Here is a 20,839-nt window from a genome sequence, read left to right as displayed (position 1 = left end):
CGAACATTCCCACTTCGTCACAAGGTTATAAAGAGACTCTGAAGACAACAGTCAGTCCTTTCTGGAACATCAAGATGGATCCTGTGACACCGTATGCTGTTTCTCCTACAGAGAATATGTAGCAAAGAAATGTTTGGATCCATGAATCTCAGAATCAATAGAACTTTTGATGGGTATAGTACCCTCACATCCTAAGGCAGCCTCTGAACCTGGCATCAGTTTTTAGCCTATCTAGTTCTTGTAAATCTGGTCCTGGAAAATTGAATTAGCCCTTAGGAATTGGCTGGGATCTCAACAGAACCTCAGCAGCTCCTACCAAGAACAAAGAACTGACAGTTCCAGGACCAAATAAATTAATTTTTACAACTTTTCACAGTAGAGGAATCGAAAGGTATGTCTACACTACCCGCTGGATCGACAGGTAGCAATCGATCCCCAGTTGATCTGCTGTCGACTCCTGTACTCCACCGCGGCGAGAGGAGGAAGTGGAGTCGACAGGGGAGAGGCGGCAGTCAACCCTGCACTGAGAGGACGCGAGGTAAGTTGACCTAAGATACGTCGACTTCAGCTACGCTATTCTCATAGCTGAAGTTGCGTATCTTAGGTCGATTCCCCCTCGTCGTGTAGACCAGGCCTAAGAATGGATCAGTCCATTTCTTCTCATATTCAGGATGAGGGCCTGATAGATGGGATATTGGAATAGGAAAGCCTTCTAGACAATCAGGGTATCAAGTGTGTGCATCTGAAAAATGGCCAAACAGGAAGCACAATGTGAATACACTACCCTGTAACAGAGATCCACCATTCCACATCTGATCAGAAGCTTGTACTAACCCTTTCTAGTGTGGAGAAGACCTCCACATTGATCTACTTGCTTACATCAGTGTGCTGGGCACAGAGTCAGTAAGGAAAGCATCTCTGAAAAGATCAAGCTGTTGGAAATGTAATACCAGATGCCACTGACCTAGGTGGATCAGGGGTCTCAGTGGTACAGAGCCACTAAACAAGTGACTCTCAATAGTCAGATGCTCTTACTGGATAGATCCCAGGCAACTGAATCCCTTTTTGGCAACTCTGTTTGGCAGTCCTTCATGTTTGACTGTTGATCTGAATTCAGGCTCTGATCCTTAATCCAAAGTCATACCTATCTGCCACAGATCCATACACTTTTTTTTTTAAATATCTCTGGATCAGTAATATGCTATGGATCTGGGTGTTGCAGCTCTGAGCTCCACACTGCCACATCCAGATCCAGGTTTTGCAGCCCAGATGCATGTTAGGCTTCCAGATGCAGATCCAGATTTTGCAGCCCCAGTTGTACTCTGGGCTGCCAGATATTGGATTTTGCAGCCGCAGATGCATGCTAGGCTTGAAGATCCAGATCCATGTTTTGCAGCCCCGGATCCAAGCTAGGCTAAGGTGAGCAAACTTGCTCCTGGGGCACAGTCTCTGCAGCTGATGCTGAATTTATGCTGTGCCAGCTTAGTTATCTGGCCCTGAGGAGCCTCTCGATTGGTAGGGGAATGTGAGGCAGCCCTTCCACTCCTGCAGGTCCAATCAAAGACCATGCTGGACCAACATCTCCTCAGATCTTTTAAAAGAAAATCTGACTAACTATAAACAAAATCTTCCTCAAAAAGGGAAGAAAAAAGAAAAAATATGAGGACAGTATAGAGGATGCTGTGTGCTGTAAGCTCGCTGCACCTGGGGCAGTTAGAAAGGAACAAAAGGGTGGCTGGGGCCACTTCCCTTTTCATACCCTCAGAACCCTCCAGGATGGGGAGGGGCAGGTGGCCCCAATGGACACTGCTTTCCAGGAGACGCCGGAAGTTTGTAGCTCAGGTGCTTTGATCTCACAAGTAGGAATATGCAGAGGCCATGAGAAAAAGTTGTAGTTCAGACCTGAATGACTTGGGTTAGTAGTGAACCATGAAGCCCATACACCAATGCCTTCAGCCACACAATAAGTGTGGGTATTTCTGTAAGTACACCTGTTGCATTTATACTGGATACCTGCATGGGTTAGGAACCTAAAGCACCAACCAATGTCTTTGTTTTATCCAGTCTATTTTATATGCCTCAATACCTTTTTGGTCCAAATGAAACTGCACCTTAAGCCATGCTACAGAAATAGGAAGACCTATGGGTTGTTCTGAAGCATGCTCTCTCACAGGAGAGCAATGTTCCAGAGATTTCAGTGTCCAAGAGATAGAAAACTTAACTCTCCCCCCACAGTATTTCCAAGTATTTGAATCAATGGGCTAATTTTCCAGAGGCACTAAGAGATGGCTTCAACAGGAGCAGAGAGTGCTCAGCAACTATGAAGTTCAAGCTACAAAAGGTTTTTAAGAGAATCTAGTGTAGCAGCTGAGAAAGGCCCCTCAATCACTTCTGAAAATTTTAGAACTTCACGTTTTGTGAAAAAGTAATGTTTAAAAAACACCTGGAAGGCCCCTGGAGACATGAAATCAAGGTGATGGCTAACAAAGTGTTTCTGTTGAGACACACTCTGGATCCCAAACAGGTTCTATTCTCCTTGTCTTTGTTTCAGGTCTTTGATGAGCATGTTAATCCCTTACATTGTACTCAGCTTATAAAAGTTTAAGTTTTCCTGTTCCAATATTTTTATTTGGTTTTAAAATTCTTTTAACTCTTTTTTTAAATTATGTGTCACACTGTGAAGTGAACTTTGAAAGTCATCACCAACGACACGCCCCTCCCCCCCTCCCCCGCCCCAAACACACACACTTAAAAGTGGTAGCGCTTTTTATTAAGCAGGGCCAGGCTGGTTTTTAACTCTTTCAAACACTTTCCTTGATTTCCAACCAGTGGAACCTTCCCCTCCTCTCAAACTTAAGCATGAACATAGTTCTTCTGGAAATGAGGGACTGGTGGTACTAGTGAGAGCCTAGGTACCTCTTCTGCCATTCCATCCCAGGCCTCTTGTACCAATGGAATTGGAGCTCTGGAATGCTGGCATTGCCATTAAGACCTGTATGAGATCCAAACTCATCTTCCATATATGACCTAATGAAGATTTGAAGTCAGAACTCCCTGGGTGAAACACTTACCACCGAGCCCTTTCTGTGTCTATTGCAGATACTGAGAAACTTCAAAAAAATCATAGTAAGAAGTAAATGTAAAATATTAGTTAACGTGGACTTCTATTACTTTAGCTTTAAAATAACATCATCAAAAACTTTGAAAACAAACATTTCTGTCAATACTAAATACAAAACAAATGACTTGAGCAGAGCATTAAACACTAAAAGCTACCCAGACTCATTGGTTTAAATAATGAATGGAAGTTTTACACGAATTAAAAAAATTTAATTTCTGAAACCTTTGGGTCCTCGAAACTTCCTTCCAGGGAGATGCCACAAGCCAGCAGAAGAGTCTTATAGTGCTGGATGAGGTTGTACATGACAACTGAGTGCGTGCTCTCAGATTCCTTCTGCAAGCAAGACTGTACTTGACATAATCTCTCAGTCACAGACAGGTTCTGATCCAAAGGAGGTGGTGCCAAGCTGGCACTGATTTCTGAGATAAGAGACACAAATTAACTTATTCAGTACATGGAAAGAAAGAGGTGAGAGAATGTGGGATTCTTTGAAGCTACCAGACCTAAACAGAAAACACAGAGCGTATAATTGGAGCTTGAACAAATAATAAATCTATATTGTTTTGATGCAGTAGGGATCCAAGAAACTAACGGAGTACTAGTTTATTTATAAAGAATAGCTCAAATGTAGTATCTGGTTATCACCGAGATCTTGTTTTTACCAGTGCATCACAGGTGGGTTGACTGAGGTACAAGGAAATATAGTAACTTGCTTGGTCACATTCAAGCAGATCAGCCAGGAACTCAATGCTTTCTTGACCTTTTCTGTAACCAACAGACTTATAGACTCATAGACTCATATGACTTCACTGCCTCCTTTAGAAATGGAGGAACAGGAAATATATGAAACAGTGGCAAACATGTCCCTCTCAGCCCTGGGTGTTAATGATGAATATGGCTGATTGCTTTTGTCATGCAACTGAACTGGGTTAGAGACTGTCACAGGGGACATACTCTTGGATGCCATCTCCTCACAGTTTTTCCCTGAAACGTGTGGTGTTTTGCAGTTTGGTCTATCTGGCAATCCTCACTTACCAGTCTGGTCATCTTGTTTCTGCTGCAATGAGACATAGTAGGCATCCTTTCCACCCCAGCATACAGACAATCCAACTACCAAGATGTCTTCACAGCCTTTGATAGGAAACCCATCATCTTTAACCTGGATCCGCTGGGGAGATCTTACTAAACAAACATTTTTTAAAAGTTATAATCCTAAAACAGCATCCATAAATACAGCAGTTTGTTCAACTGAAAAAATCTAATAATGAAACAACCCAACACAGCCTGGAATTCTTGAAACTGCACAAATGCTTTAATTCTCTTATATGTATCAGACTCTCTCTTCCTCCCCTGTACCTCTGGTTCTTTTTAACCAGTAACTTTAGAATAGTAAGGTGCCCAACACAAACAACCACTTAGGATTCCTTAAAGAGATTTGGCTTTCTGCCTCATAACATACCCAAGAGTTGGGGTATAATGGTATTCCCTCACCCTGCATTGGGGCACATCTCATTTTCAGTCAAAATTATTTATTAAATTCTTGTTGCTGAGATAATAAATTTTTTGGTTTGGTTCCTATGTTCAGGCAAATCGTCCAGTGTTTAACTCCTTGGTTCTTTGTTTTTATGTGGGGTGTATGTTTTAAGATAGGAATAAGAAGTATAATTAAAAACACAACAGTACATGTGGGGATTTTTGCAATCAGGCACAGAGAGCTTCAGAGACAAGCTGCTGATGATGTTTCCATCTCCTCCCCTGAGACAGATGAAGGGAAGCTGCTGCTTGCTCACACTTCTTAAAAGATGGGGGCAGAGGTTTGGAAAAAGGCAAAAGAAGTATTCCTTCTCTCACTAAGGAAACTCTAATTGAATCAGCCTCCCAGTTGCTCCTGAATGGCTGCCTTCTTTCCACTGCATCAGCCCCTTAGGAGAGTTGCAGAATATGAATACTACACATGAAAATGTGCAAGAGTACAGCAATGATCTGAGGGGTTAGGGACTGGCTTGAATTTCATAGCTAAACTACTAAATCTACCCAAATTAACTTTTTGTAAATTGGAAAGTATTTAACCTCAGATCAGCCCACAATATCTGTAAGGAATACTGCCTGGCTAGCAGAGGACATGAATAAGTTGCTTATGTGTGTTTCTGAATTTGGTGCCAAGATGAAAGCCATTTATGTATCTTCTCCTATATCACCACAAGACTACAACACCATTCCATTTTAAAATGACGGATGTGATATGTTTTCAGTTCATATTTGCTCGTTGCACTAATTAGTCCGAGTGAGAGTGATCACGTGAACAAGAGTATGCAAATAAATACAGGAAGCATGTCCACTGCAGGGTGGTAATGCTGGTAGCTTTTCAAATAAGGCTGGGACCATCCCACACTCCAGTCACCTTCATCTTCCCAGATCCACCCTTTAAATGATTCACCTAGTGCTATTCTTCCTTCCCTCCTGAAACCCAAGTCCTTCCTTCTATAGTGGATCTCAGTACTCAATTTATCCTCTCACTTAGATAAACCCAAAGGAATAAATTTACAGTCATTCCCATTAACTCCTCAGGCTAAACAGAGTATGGTTCACAATTTAACATGGTAGAAATGTGAAAGAGGAACTGACCTTGTTTGAATCTGCCACCTATAGTTGACTTGGGGGACAAGAGACTATTTGTTCTTTCACAAGCCACCGAGATGGCAAATCTGCTATTGTTCCTCCATTCTCTGATGAAAGTCTGGAAGAGAGCTTTGTCACTTGCCACATCAATAACAGTGAAGCTCTCAGCACTACATGAAATAAGTGGCAAAACATGTGGAGATAATTGCAATGAAAAGCCTGGGTCTATAATAGAATCGTCTTTTACAGGGTTAGACTCAAGCAAAACCTCACATGTGTCTTCATTACCAGGCTTACATAGCAGTGTTTCTATATGGTGGTCTGAACTAGGTTTGCCATTCTGCTGTGGTTGAAAAGGTGAGATTTCATCTATGTGGCTGACATTCTTGTTTTTTCCAAATGTCAGAGATGTGCCAAAACTTTTTGGAACAGCTTCCTTAGGAGGTGTTGGAGGAATAAGTCCTTTGCTGATATCCGGCTGGGGGTCAGATATTCTATTGCTTCCTTTGAGCAGCAGAGGGTTATAATCTGGTTTCTGAACATCCAGGGCTTCCTTATTGCTCTCTCTAACTTTGAAATAGTTCTTTAAATCCTGGCAAGCGGATAATGACTCTCTCTGACAATAGCTGAATTCAGAAATTGCACCTGGCTCTTGTTTACTATTTGAGATTACCAACTTTCCTTTTGAGGAGGAGACTCTTGGACTTAAAACAACAGGTTTATTATCTGAAGGACTAGGCCATCTGTCTAAAATATCTTGCAACCCTGGGCTTAAGTCAAATGAATGATCAGACCATACCACTGGATTGGTATTCTTTTCCACAGCTTGTTGGGCATTCTGGGGCCTTTCACCTTGATCCAGTCTTGTGTCCTCTGGCCTGGGATCCTCCTCCTCATGCCTTGGTTTTCTTAACCCTAGCTCAACAAGAGCTGCAGACAGAGCGCCTCCTTGACATGGAGGCAAGTCAACATTACCTAAAGCTTCCGCTATCTGCAAAGAATCTATATCAGAGAATATAACAGATGCATCATTAAACTGTGCTGGATGCTGATGCTCATTCCAGTTTACACTGACAGTTAATATATCCTGAATGGGCTCCAGGTTCTGCTGATGCAAAATATCAGCAAAAGAGCTGGAAGAGGCTTTAGGGGGAGGAGTCACAACCTTCTGCTCCCCAGATTCTGCCCCTTCAGCCTCACTTGTGTGCATATCTGGAGGGCCATTGACATAACTGAAGCTATCATCAAACAGTAAACTGTCACTCATATTCAGACTAGTTTCAGGATGGGGATGGCACTCAACTTGTAAACGCACAGTGTGAGGGCACTGGCCATTGGCAGGAGAAACTGCCTTCTGAAGATCTTTAGAAGCACTTTCCTTCACTGAATTTTGGGTCTGATAACCTTGTAAAAAGCTACATAGTTGTGAGTCAGTGAAAGAAAAATCATTTCCTTTAATGCAAAATGCAGATTCTGTGCATTTCATTGCAGGCTGTAAATTAGGGCTTCTAGAGCCCAAAGCATTAGAGCAATGTAAATCTGTGGTATTTCTTGTCCCAGGATTTGAGCAGATCACTTTCCTAAGTGCTGCAGCTAGCTTTTCATTTGCAACATCTTCATTTTGTAAAGTGCTGGCACAGTGTAGTTTCATGGAGATTTTCTGCACAGGTATCTCTGCCTGCTCTGTATCTTTTTCTCCCTGCTGTCTTGCAATTTCAGCTGCCACCTGCTGTTGTAATATCCTATCAGTCTGTGTATCCAACTGGAAGCTGTCTTCAAATTCTTTGGAAACTGAATACAGATCAGGAGAATAACCATTTTTAATATCTTTTGCAACACAAATAGCTCTGGATTTTACGGTGGAGTCTTTCAGAAAATCCTCCGGCTGATTATCTGTTTTACCCACGCCTCCAGTTTGTAACAATATTCCATTGGGCTTTTCAGAAAATGTTTTGCCGTCATTTTGAATTTGAAAATGAAAGGATTTATTTTCATTAGGGTAAAAATAAACAGCTTTCTGTTTGCTAGCACTAGTGCTCACATGCATGTTTGCAGAACTGCTGGTTCCATCATTACAAAGATCTGTGCCTAGAATAATTTGTTGTTTGGCAGGTATCTTTTCAGCACAGTTTTTAACTGGTTGGATTTTGCTCTGTTTAACACACATGTATTCATTTTTCACTGACCTGCTAGAAATTCCCAGGTCTCGCATAGTATCATCTGTCTCCATATTCGTGGGTGGAGCATCTCTCACTACAGTAGCCGTAGTTTCCAGACAATTCACTGTTTCTTTAGAATTGGATTTATTAGTAGTGGAAGGCTCTGTAAGTAATTCCTCCATTATCTCTTTGCTCTCTGGTTGCATTTTGTCCACCTGTAAAGATTCTGAGCCTTTGACAGTGAAGAGCTTGTGAGCAGATGATTTGTTTTCTCCAAATTCCTTGTTCTTTCGATCTGAAAAAGATTTAGCTTTAGACTTGCTATGACTGGATACAGAGGGCCCATTTATCTCTGTTCTGTGCTTCCTTGATTCATCAAGCAGCAACTGATGCTGTTTTGAAACAGCGCTTCTGCCCTCAATTTGACTGAAACTAGTGTCCATAGTCCTCCTGTACCCAGATGCCTTAGAAGTTTTCCATGAAGTGAAGTTCAAAGTTGGTCTCTTTCCCTTCTCAGTAGGGAATTCTTGAGTTGTTGCCCCAGAGCCGGCCTCACTTTTCGTCAGAAAAGTAACTTCCCTGTTTTCTTTACCTTTGCCCAAATTTGGCCGCTTTCTAGCGCTGTACATGACGACATCACCATTTACCTCCTTTGTCTGGGTGTGATCTTCCTGCAATTCATTTTGGGGTCTGGGGTTTGACATACTAGCACTTAACAGCCTTTTATTTCCCTTTTTAATATCTGAAGAATTCCCAGCTTGAAAATTGGTGCCATGATCAGGTAGAATTCTGTACCCTTCACTGCTGAATACTTTTAAAATCCCTAGTGAACATTCCCCATTCAGTTTACATTTTCTGTCCTCCAACTCTGATTCACTGCTGGTCATGGAAGATGTATCAGACTCAAGAAAAGAATCTGGGCTCCACTGCACTCCCATCGCAGCCAAGTCCTGTTGTAGCAGTATTCTAGCTTCCTCCACAATAAGGGATGCTGCTTCACTTTCGGTTAAGCCCTTCATTCCCACCATCCATATACAGTGGGTATTCCGACGCTCCTCAGCTGCCTCTTCATCTTCATCCACGGCCCTACGAATGCTAAGGGAAGGAAAACAACTTGAAGTTAGACAGAAAGTTGTTTAGAAACACTCATACTGACCATAACAAACAATCAAAGCAAGCACCATACTGCTGTGCTCTTATCTTTAATTAGGATAGTAGTTTCAATGAACCATTATGACAAAACATGTTTCTGGACCACACAGGCTACACCTTCTAGGAAACGAGCATTTGGTTGTGGGGTTTTTGTTTTTTTTTGTTTTGTTTTTTTAAGTGAATGTAGTGCTAGTAGAAGGTATAAGAGTGACCATGCTAAGGCTGCAGTGCAGTGCCCCCATGCAGATTTGCCCTCACTCCTCCCTCGGTGTGACAGAAACCTGGAGCAACCTATGTAACAGCAGGTAATTATGGACTTAGCACTGTTCTACTATGTCAGCTCACAATTAGCAGTCCTGAAAGCCCACCATGTGGAGAATGCCCATTAATTTAAATGAGTGCTATACACAAAGGATCCCAAGGTGAACAATTAGGATTTTCTCATAGGGACAGCTGTTTACTAGGAAGTGGATCAAGGCCACCAATATAAATTTTCCTTTGATGTAGTCCATACAAAGTGTAGAGAAACTGCAGGTAAAAAACAGTTACTCACCTCATAACTGTTGTTCTTCAAGATGTGTTGCTCACATCCATTTCAATTAGGTGTGTGCATGCCACGTTCACAGTCATCAGAAAGTTTTTCCCCTAGCAACACCCGTTGGGTCGACTGTGAAGCCCCCTGGAGTGGCACCTACATGGCGCTCAATATATGACCCTGCCAACCTGGCACCTCCTCAGTTCCTTCTTGCCAGTTACTCCAACATAGGGGAAGGCAGGTGGATTTGGAATGGATATGAGCAACACATCTCGAAGAACAATAGTTACGAAAAGGTGAGAAACCGTTTTTTCTTCTTCAAGTGATTGCTCATATCAATTCAGTTAGGTGATTCCCAAGCCTCACTAAGGTGGTGGGGTCGGAGTTCAAGAAACACTGATTGTAGCACTGCTCTGCCGAAACCTGCATCATCTCTGGCATGCCGGACGATGGCGTAATGAGAGGTGAACATATGTATGGAGGACCAAGTTGCTGCCCTGCAGATTTCTTGTACTGGGACCTGGGCCAGGAACGGAGCAGATGAGGCCTGTGGAATGTGTTGTAAGAGCCAGAGCTGGTATTTTGGCCAGCTCATAGTACGTGTGGATGCATGACATGATCCAGGAAGATATTCTTTGAGATGAGACCGGGAGTCCTTTCATCTGGTCTGCCACAGCTATGAACAACTGTTCAGCTTTCTGAATGGCTCAATGTAAAAGGCTAGAGGTTTCTAAACATCCAGGGAGTGCAGCCTCTGCTCACAGCTACTGGCATAAGGCTTAGGATAAAAACCAGGCAGGAAAATGTCCTGACTAGTGTGGAAGCGTGACACAACCTTAGGAAGAAAGGCCGGGTGAGGTTTGAGTTGCACCTTATCCCTGTGGAAAACCGTATAAGGTGGGTCTGAAGTAGCGGCCATTAACTCAGACACCCTGCTTGCTGAAGTAATGGCAATGAGAAAGGCTACCTTCCATGACAGAGAGAAGGGAGCAAGTTGCCAGAGGTTCAAATGGGGGCCCCCATTAGCCTGGAGAGGACCAAGTAAAGGTTCCACACAGGGACAGGCTGTCTGCTCTGAGAATGTAGCTGTTCCAGACCTTGAGGAACTGACCAACCATAGGATTGGCGAAGACGGAGAGTCCAGATGCTCCCAGGTGGAAGGCCGAGATAGCAATGAGGTGTACCTTTATGGAAGGCGCTAACAGGCCTTGCTGTTTCAGGCGCAGAAGGTACTCTAAAGATGAGAGGTACAGGTGCCTGGAGAGGGGATGTACGACACTGGTCACACCAACAAGTAAATTTTTTTCACTTTGCCAGATATGTGGCTCTAGTGGAGGACTTCCTGCTGCCAAGTAGGACTTCCCTTGCCTGTTCTGAGCGCAGAAGCTCCAAAGCCCTGAGGTGGAGGGACTGCAGGTTGGGGTGATGAAGATGACAGTAGTCCTGAGTGATCATGTCGGAAAAGAGAGGCAATGTGATTGGAGCGTCCACTGACAGTTCCAGGAGTGTGGTGTACCAATGTTGTCGAGGCCACGTTGGTGCCACCAGAATTATCTCAGCCCTGTCCCTGCAGACCTTGAGTAGGACCTTGTGCACGAGAGGGAACGGGAAAGGCATAGAGTAGGTGGCCTCGCCACCATAGCAGGAATGTGTGATTGAGCCTAGACTCTGTTTCTAGAAGGAGCATAACATCAGGCACCTTCTGTTGCTCCAGGTGGCGAACAGATTGACCTGGGGAAACCCCCACCTTTGGAAGATGAAATGTATGACATCCGGTTGGATGGACCACTTGTGATTGCGGAAGGACCTGCTGAGGTGGTCTGCCAGTGCATTCTGAACTCCTGGTAGATAGGATGCTTCCAGGTGAATGGAGTGGGCTATGCAGAACTCCCACAGCTGGAGAGCTTGCTGACATAGGGGAGAGGACTGGGCTCCACCCTGCTTGTTGATGTAAAACATGGCAGTGGTGTTGTCCATCAGAACTGCTACGCATTGACTTTGTAGTCAGGCCTGAAAGGTCTGACACGCTAGTCGCACTGCCCTCAGCTCCTTGATGTTGATGTGGAGGGAGAGCTCATCCTGCAACCAAAGGCCCTGCATTGGAGGTCTCCCAAACGTGCTCCCCATCCCAGAGGTGACATGCCCATTACTAGGGACAAGCAAGGCTGAGGATTGTTGAAGAGGACTCCTTTCCACACTATCCAAGGGTTGAGCCACCACTGAAGGGACTCAAGCACCTGCTCCAGCATTGTGACCACTGAATTCAGGCTGTCATGTCCCGGGTGATAGGCCGAAGTGAGCCACACCTGTAGAGACCTGAGCCTCCGTCTGGAATGCCGAGTCACGTAAGTGCAGGCTTCCATGTGGCCAAGGTGATTCAGGCATCCCCTTGCTGTGGTGGTCGGGTATTGTCAGAGACCTTGAATGACGTCTGCCATGGCTTGGAATCAGGACTCTGGCAAAAGTGTTCTTGCCTGAACCGACTCTAACGCCGCCCTGATGAATTCTATTCTTTGGGTCAGTGCCAAGGTTGACTTGTTCAAGTTGAGGAGGAGACCCATTCTTTCAAACGTGGATATGACCAATCAGGCTTGAGACTCCATCTGCTCCCTGGTGCGGCCCCTGAGAAGCCAGTTGTTGAGGTACAAATATACCTGCACCTGCCATGACCGACATGCACTTGGTGAACACGTGGGGGGATGCTGAAAGGCCAAATGGAAGGACCATAAAATGATAAAGTTTGTGGTCAAGCACGAACCATAAGAATTGCTCTATGCAGGTAGAATAGCTAAATGGAAGTATGCGTCTTTCATCTCAAGGGCGGCGTACGAGTCTCCTGGATCCAGAGAGGGAATAACTGTGCATAGGGAGACCATGCAGAACTTCAACTTTACCATGAACTTGTTGAGTCCTCGCAGATCTAGAATGAGTCTGAGATCTGCCTTGGCTTTGGGGATTAGGAATTATCGAGAATAGAATCCCTTGCCCCAGAGCTCCTGAGGAACCTTCTCCATTGCCCCAAGGCGAGGAGTGCCCACACCTCCTGGATAAAGAATTGCTCATGGGAAGGGTCCCTGAAGAGGGACAGGGAAGGGGGGTGGGAGGGAGTGTAGGAGCAGAATTGAAGAGAATATCCCACTTCTACCATATGGAGAACCCAGCAGTCTGAAGTTATTTGGGACCAAGCACAGTAGAAGTGGGACAGACAATTCAAGAAAGGCAGGGAAGGATCCGGAATTGAGGCTGGCATGCCATCCTTGGGCGCATCTTCAAAAGGCCTGCTTGGAACCCGACGATGGCTTGAGACCATTGCTTCTTGTTCTGTCATCTGCCACCACTGAGAACAGCCAAGCTCCATCCTCTTTGGAACCCTCCTTCAGGTACTTGAAGGCTGCTATCAAATCCCCCTCACTCTTCTCTTCTGCAGACTAAATAACCCCAGTTCCCTCAGACTCTCTTCCTCAGTCATGTGCCCCAGTCCCCTAATCATTTTCGTTGCCTTCCGCTAGCCTCTCTCCAATTTGTCCATATCCCTTCTGTAGTGGGGGGACCAAAACTGGATGCAGTAATCTAGGTGTGGCCTCACTAATGCCGAATAGAGGGGAATAATCACTTCCCTCGATCTGCTCCTACTAATACAGCCCAATATGCCATTGGCCTTCTTGGCAACAAAGGCACACTTCTGACTCCTATCCAGCTTCTCATCCACTGTAATCCCCAGGTCCTTTTCTGCAGAACTGCTACTTAGACAGTCGGTCCCCAGCCTGTAGTGGTGCATGGGATTCTTCCTTCCTAAGTGCAGGACTCTGCACTTGTCCTTGTTGAACCTCATCACATTTCTTTTGGCCCAATCCTCCAATTTATCTAAGTTACTCTGGACCCTATCCCTACCCTCCAGTGATCTACCTCTCCCCACAGTTTAGTGTCATCTGCGAACTTGCTGAGGGTGCAATTCATCTCATTATCCAGATCACTAATAAAGATGGTGAACAAAACCAGCCCCAGGACCAACCCCTGGGGCACTCCACTTGATACCAGCTGCCAACTAGACATCGAGCCATTGATCACTACCCATTGAGCCTGACAATCTAGCCAGCTTTATACTACTTTAACTTGCTGACAAGAATACTGTGGGAGACCGTATCGAAAGTTTTGCTAAAGTCAAGATATAATCACATCCACTGCTTTCCCCATATCCACAGCGCCAGTTATCTCATTATAGAAGGCAATCAGGTTGGTCAGGCATAATTTGTCCTTGGTGAATCCATGTTGACTGTTCCTGATCACCTTCCTCTCCTCCAAGTCTTAGCATTGGCCTGTATGGTTTTGATGAGGGGCTGAGCCACCCTCGACGGGCCTTCCTAGGCCCGAATGTCGACTATCGTGTCCTCTGACTCCACCACCTACTTGGCCTGCAAGCCTATATTTCACACTACCCTGCGAAGGAGGTCTTGGTGGGCACGGCTGTCTATGCGGGCAGTCCAGAGACAGAGGTGCCTGCAACCGCTTCGTCCAGGGAGGATGACAAGGAGGCTAATGGGGGAACAGGGTCCTCCTGAACTTTTTCATCTCCAGGGGCCTCCTGTCCCGCCTCTCTACCAGGGCCAACCACACCTGGAACAGGCTCAGGAACTGGGGTTAGTTCCATGGGAAGTAGTGCGACCAGGTGGGTGATGCGACTGGCTGATGCCTCTGGCACCTGTGGTTCAGAGGTCGCCAAACAGGAACATTTGGATTGGGTGCCCTGGGCCTGGTGGCATGCCCACAGCATCCGAAATGGCCACTGCACTGGTCCCTGCCTCTGCGCAGGCCATGGCCCTGCCCCCACTTCAGGCCTTCCACAGCCTGACGGGTGCTGGCCCCGCTCTGAGTATCTAAACCCTGTCTCTGAGTCCGAAGACTGGGACTGGGACTGTGATGGCCAGGGAAGTGCCAAGTGGTGCCGCGATCGGGGTCTGTGCAGGGACACGGACTGGTGCTGGGAGGACCAGTGCTGGGTGCAGAATCAGTATGAGGATCGATGTTGTGATTGCGAGGGTTGGTGCGACCTGGAGCATTGTTGCAAGTGCGACCAGCGCTGGGACTCCGAGCAGCAGTGCTGAAGGATGGAGCATCACCAGTTTGCCTCAAGATGGTGCCACACATTGCAGTACCGAAGGCTTGACTTTAAGGACTTGGAACTGCGGTGCCATCATGGCGATGAGGTCCCTCACAGCCTCAAAGGTGTCTGGGGTGGATGGCAATTCCACCTCCTCCTTGACCTGGCTCGGGGAGTCCAACGGCACTAGACTCGATGGTCCCCCTTGTGGGGCTGAAGTCAACAGTGCCAGCTCTAAAGTCTTTGGCCCTGGGACACACCCTATTGGCCAGCTCCAAAGGGGTGGGTCTCTGAGTCGAAGATCTATTCCTCCCCTGCTTTCGGTGCCGCTTCTGCATCAGGGAATGAGAATGCCGTGGGTCTCTCCTAGAGTCCTTCCGTGGTGCCGCTTCTACCACTGCCACTGGGGAGCTGCACACCGATGAGCTCGGTGCTGGGTCTTGCCAAGCAGATGTAAGTTGCAGTCTAAGTGCTGCCTCCATAAGGAGCTGCTTGAGGAAAAGTCTCCCTCCTTTTTTGTTCTGGGGAAAAACTCTTTACAAATCCTGCACTTGTCTGTTTGGCATGCTTTCCCCAGACACTAAGCAAGCGGTCACCCATTGGCATGGGCTTATTGCAGGACTTGCAGGGTTCGAACCCTTGGGACTTAGGCATACCCCGAGTCCCAAAGGGAAACACAGTCAGGGTGAAGGGGAAGACCACCCACTCCCAATAACTATCTGCCGTAACCGAAAACACTAAAACTAAACTTAATGAGGCTAGGAATAACTGTAAACTAAACTAAAGCTAGGAAAAATGAGGAGAGCTTGCTAAGCAGGTCACTGCAGTTCCAATGACCATCCCTGACAGTAAGAAGGAACTGAGGCGGCGCCAGGTCGGTAGGGGTCATATATCGAGCGCCATGAAGGCACCACTCCAGGGGGCTCTGGGGCCGACCCGACAGGTGCTGCTATGGGAAAAACTTATGGATGACTGTGCACCTGGTGCAGACACGCCTAACTGGAATTGATATGAGCAATCACTCAAAGAAGAAACCATGTTCACGTTATAATGGAACGCTTAATAACTGTATCAGTTTTGAGTGTGAGAACAGATTCTCTGCAAGGATTTACCTTAGTTCACCTGTGTAGACATGCCATATGGGTTACTTTTTGAATGGACATAAACTTCTGCTTTATTATAATGTTAGCTTGGCCAATGATTTAGTTTAAAAAGGTACCTCAAGCACAAACTTCACAAAACCCCCACAAAAGCATGGTGGAATTACACAAGTAAAATAGTTAGCAGCCTCTACAAGTGACAACTTGAATTTAAATAAGAAATGTACAGACACCTCCATAATTAATATGGCTCTTACTGGGTATTCAAAATTGAATTTACGAGTTTCTAGTTGGCGTTCCTTTTGCTGACAAACCAGCTCACAAACTTACAGTTGTCCAGTTAAATCCTTACAACAGTACTCTGTACTATTAGTTTTCTCTAACATAACACTAGTAGAGGATCTCAGACTATGTTACAACATGGATTACCTAATTAGAACACTCCTGATGAGTAGAGAAGTATCATCCCTGTTCAGCAGGGAATGAAACAGACACTGAGGGTAAGTCTACACTGCAATAAAACACCTGTGACTGGCCTGGCTCAGCCGACTAAGGCTTGCGTGACTTGAGCTGTGGGGCTATAAAACTGCGCTGTAGACATTTGGACTGACTGAAGCCTGGGCTCTGGAACCCCAAAAGTGGGGAGTATCCCAGAGCCCAGACTCAGCCCATGCCCGTAAACCTACACTACGATTTTATAGCCCCACAGCCCAAGCCAGCTGATACAGGTCAACCCCAGATATTTTATTGCAGCGTAGACATACTCAGAGATAAAGTGACTTTCCCAAAACTATACAGTGGGTCAACAGAACAGTAAGGAACAGAACCTAGTACTCCCAAACTTATCCTGTAACCATCACATGCTCTAATTCATTAGAAGTACTCTTGGAACGCATATAGTCAAGACTGAATAACTGTTAACTCCAAGTATAGTGGAAAGGAATGCACTCAAAAAGGTGTCCAAGTTGACAACTTGTTGATCTCTCACCTTTTGAATGGTACGGCATTCTTCAGGGCAGTTTCCACTTCAGCAGTATTTCCTTTAGCAAGATCAGCTACTGTGATGAAGCCAGCATTATAAAGAGCTCTGGCATGCTGCGCATTCAGCAGAGATACCCGAACTAGGTCACACAGCTCCCTCTGGACTCCAAAGGTGAGGCGACTCTGGAACTGGGAGAGCAACTGTTCCATGTTGTGCCATCCCAGACGGTTAGAGAAAACTGTTACCATCCCTGGAACATGAAAATTACATTCTGTTAGGCTTAATTTAACTTCAATTCTAAAAAGTTAGATCCACTTTCCTCTGTAATATCAGTTTGAACATGCAAAAATAATATAATTTAAACTAAAAATTCTCTCTTTACAAGTCAGGCAGCATTCTTGATTCCCCAGTCTAATAATACTCTTATGTTGCTAAACGTTTTGACCTATGCCCCAGTCAGAAAAATGCTCGATAACCAGGGAACAAGCTATAGCCTCTGTATGAAATATTTGTTCAGGAAATTGCCAATACAGAAGTACTACTCTTCTGGTGGGAGTTCCCAAGACAGGCAAACAACTCCAGAGAAGAACTGCACATACTAGTTCAGAATGGGTTCCAGAGGCCTAGCAGACAAAGAAAAGACGGTTACTCACCTTTGTAACTGTTGTTCTTCGAGATGTGTTGCTCATATCCATTCCAGTTAGGTGTACGCGCCGCGCGTGCACATTCGTCGGAAAACTTTTACCCTAGCAACTCAGTGGGCCGGCAGGTCGCCCCCTAGAGTGGCGCCACCATGGCGCTCGATATATACCTCTGCCGGCCCACCCGCTCCTCAGTTCCTTCTTGCCGGCTACTCCGACAGTGGGGAAGGAGGGCGGGTGTGGAATGGATATGAGCAACACATCTCGAAGAACAACAGTTACAAAGGTGAGTAACCGTCTTTTCTTCTTCGAGTGATTGCTCATATCCATTCCAGTTAGGTGAATCCCAAGCCTTACGTAGGCGGTGGGGTCGGAGTGAAATGCGGCAGAATGAAAACTGCCGAGTCAGAGGCCACAGCCTCTCTTGACTGTTGAACCAGGGCATACTGCGAAGCAAAGGTATGGACCGAGGACCAATGGAGCTTCGCGACAGATCTCGTGGGTAGGTACACGAGCCAGCAAGGCGGCAGACGAAGCCTGAGCCCTGGTAGAATGCATGGTGATGTGGCTTGGTGAAATATGAGCCAAATCATAACAAGTGGGGATGTCCGCCATCACCCAAGATGAGATCCTCTGAGAGGAAAACAAGCAAGCCCTTCCTTTGGCCCGCTACCGCGACAGAGCCGGGGCACCTTAGGAGATGGGTCTGTCAGCACAATATAAATGCGAGCCCTCCACAGATGCCCAAGGAGTGCAATGGTTATGCCCATTGCGTTGAGCTGTGGGTAACATGAAAGGCCGAAACCCCTTAGGGAGGAGACGTAACAGCTACGAGGAAAGTCGTCGTGCAGGACAGGCATAGCAGAGGGCCAGTCGTGAACGGCTCGACTGAGGGAGACATAAGTCTGGTTAAAACGAGGCTGAGCTCCCAGGTCGGGGCTGGGCGGTGCACCCGAGGGTGCGAGCGCTCCAAGCCCTTGAGGGACCTCGAACCCATAGATCGTGAGAACAGGGAACGGCCACCTTAGCCTGCTGGGAGGTAGAGAGGCTGCTAAGTGTATCCTCAGCAATGATACCGTCAGGCCCTGCCGCTGAAGGCCAGAGGCAGGCCAAATAGAGGGGATCGAGACCTCAGCAGGAGCAAGATCGAGCGTATTGCAGCCGTAGAAGAAACACTTCCACCTGGCCCTGACCGTTGACCAGGTGGAAGGCTGCCCGTCACCCCGACTCAGGTACGCAGCAGCCACACCGTGAGGTAAACCAGCTGCAGGACCGAGCGACAAAGCCCGTTGTCGCCCTGAGTGATGAGGTCTGGGTGGGGTGGAAGGGTAATTAGGTCTGTTACTGACAGGCCGAGCAACATGGTAAATCAGTGCTGCCTGGACCACTCTGGAGTGATCATGACGATGCACGCTCTGCCCCTGCGGAGTTTGAGCAGGACCTAGCGGACCAGTGGGAACAGTGGGAAGGCATAATGCAATTGGCCTCTCCACGGCATCAGGAATGCGTCCAAGATCGATCCTGCGGAGAGACCTCGGAAGGAGCAGAACATCTGACATTTCCTGCTCTCGCAGTGAGCGAACAGGTCTGTGTGAGGAAACATCTCAACTTCCGGAAAGCCGAACGCCTCACATGGGGCAGAGTGATCGCTCGTAAGACCAGAAAGACTTGCTGAGGCAAAGCGTTAAGACGTTCCGAACGCCTGGGAGAAAGGACGTCGCCAGCTCCATCGAATGGGCCATGCAAAAGACCCGGAAATGGATGGCCTCCTGACAAAAAAGGGGGGGGGGCAATGTCCCTCCCCGGATACTCATGAAGCACATGGCCGTTGTGTTGGCCGTAAACACCGAGATACAACGGCCTCGCAGCTGCCGCCGGAACCCCTGGCACGCCAGGCGGACTACTCTCATTTTTGGGGCATTGATGTGGAATGCCAGCTCCCAAGAAGACCAAAGGCCTTAAGCCCGGGGGTGACCATGAGCACTCGAGCAGAGAGATGACGCGTCCGTCGTCCGGGCAGTCAGGGCTGGGGCGGATGAAACCGCATCCCTGCCCACATCAGGGAGGGAGGTAGCCACCACTCTAGGGAGTCTATGGTGTTCGAGGGAACGGTGACCACCATGACCATTGGCTCCCTGTCCGGGCGGTATGCCGAGGTGGGCCGGACTTGGCGAGGACGGAGGCGGAACGTGGCGTGTTTGGATACAAACTTGCGGGCAACCATGGACCCAGGAGACTGAGACAAGAACAAGTCGAGGTCGTTGGGAAAGCCCTTCGACCTCCTATGATTGTTGCCATCGCCTAAAACCGCAGGTGTGATAAGCAGGCTCCAGCTGGGTAGGAGACCAGGATAGCCCCTTGGAAGCCCAACCTCTGCGTGGGAACCAGAGTGGATTGCTCTATAGGAACCATCAGGCCTTGGCCTGTGAATAAGACCGTGACGATGTCCACGCACTGAGCGGTTTGTGTCTCAGAGTCTCCTCGGATAAGCGAATCGATGGTAGGCGGCGACTATGGCCGTAAGCCAGGAGAGTGACCGTTGGCTATAAAGCGGAGGTACCTCCTGTGCGGAGGGAAGATGGCGTCACGAAAGTACGCGTCCCTCATATCCAGGGCGGCATAGTAGCCCCCAGGAGGTAAGGATGGAATAATGGTTCCCAGGGATACCATGCAGAACTTCAACCTCATTCTAAACCGGTTGAGTCCGTGCAGGACCAGGAAGGTCTGACCTGTGCCCGCGTGGGGGACTAGGGCATAACGGGAGTAAAACCCCTCGCCCCTTTCGCCCGCCGAAGGGGGACAGGGCTGGAGCAAATTAAAGGTGATACACTGTCCCCAGGTACACCTTGGAAGGTTCGTCTCCGGTCCCAGTGGTAATTACGAGGGACCTTGACCTTGGCTCTTTAGGGGGCCTGACGTTCGTCCGCGACCACCTTGGCCTTGCCGTTAGCCAAAGTTCTGCCTCTGGCTAGGCACAGAGTATGGCGGCTGGGGCCAGAAAGGCCTGCGTTTAATCGCCGGCGTATGCATGCTTAGAGAGCGCATTAGGAGCCCATTGACCACCAGGCTTCGCAGCCTGGGGCTGTCCCTGCCACGACGAGGCCTTTACCAACAAAGGGTAAATCCTGAATGGCAAACTGCAGCTCCCGTCGGAGGTTTGAAACCTGAAGCCATGCACCTCATGGCGACGCCCAAGGCCAGAGTCCTGGCCGCAGTGTCTGCTGCGTCCAACGAGGCCTGGAGGGACGCTCCGGGAACCTCCTTTCCTCTGTCCTCCGAGACGGCAGCGGACTCCTGGCGGGAGGTCTGAAGGAAAAACTCCTTCACCCCGGTGCTATAAGTATTGCAGCTAAGCAAGGCTTGTTGCTTTGCTACCTAGAACTGTAGGGCCTCTGCAGAGTACCCTGGCGGCCAAGCAAGCCCATGCGCCAA

The 20,839-nt window shown here is 47.4% G+C and overlaps 1 protein-coding gene across 2 annotated transcripts in view; it reads right to left on the bottom strand.

The window, feature by feature from the left end:
• The window catches only part of POLQ (DNA polymerase theta), a 155,841-nt gene that overhangs the window by 46,994 nt on the left and 88,008 nt on the right, over nucleotides 1–20,839 (bottom strand). For both annotated transcript variants that reach the window (XM_050955976.1, XM_050955983.1), the window contains exons 15-18: nucleotides 16,773–17,016; nucleotides 5,747–8,994; nucleotides 4,157–4,303; nucleotides 3,344–3,540 (exon numbers count right to left, since the gene is read on the bottom strand). In XM_050955976.1, the coding sequence (XP_050811933.1) occupies nucleotides 3,344–3,540; nucleotides 4,157–4,303; nucleotides 5,747–8,994; nucleotides 16,773–17,016 (3,836 nt within the window). The remainder of the gene's footprint in view (nucleotides 1–3,343; nucleotides 3,541–4,156; nucleotides 4,304–5,746; nucleotides 8,995–16,772; nucleotides 17,017–20,839) is intronic.

This window comes from Gopherus flavomarginatus, chromosome 1, assembly GCF_025201925.1.
Source record: "Gopherus flavomarginatus isolate rGopFla2 chromosome 1, rGopFla2.mat.asm, whole genome shotgun sequence".
NCBI classification, from domain to species: domain Eukaryota; kingdom Metazoa; phylum Chordata; order Testudines; family Testudinidae; genus Gopherus; species Gopherus flavomarginatus.
Note: the sequence above shows the minus strand (reverse complement) of the source record. Positions and strands in the feature narration are given on the sequence as shown.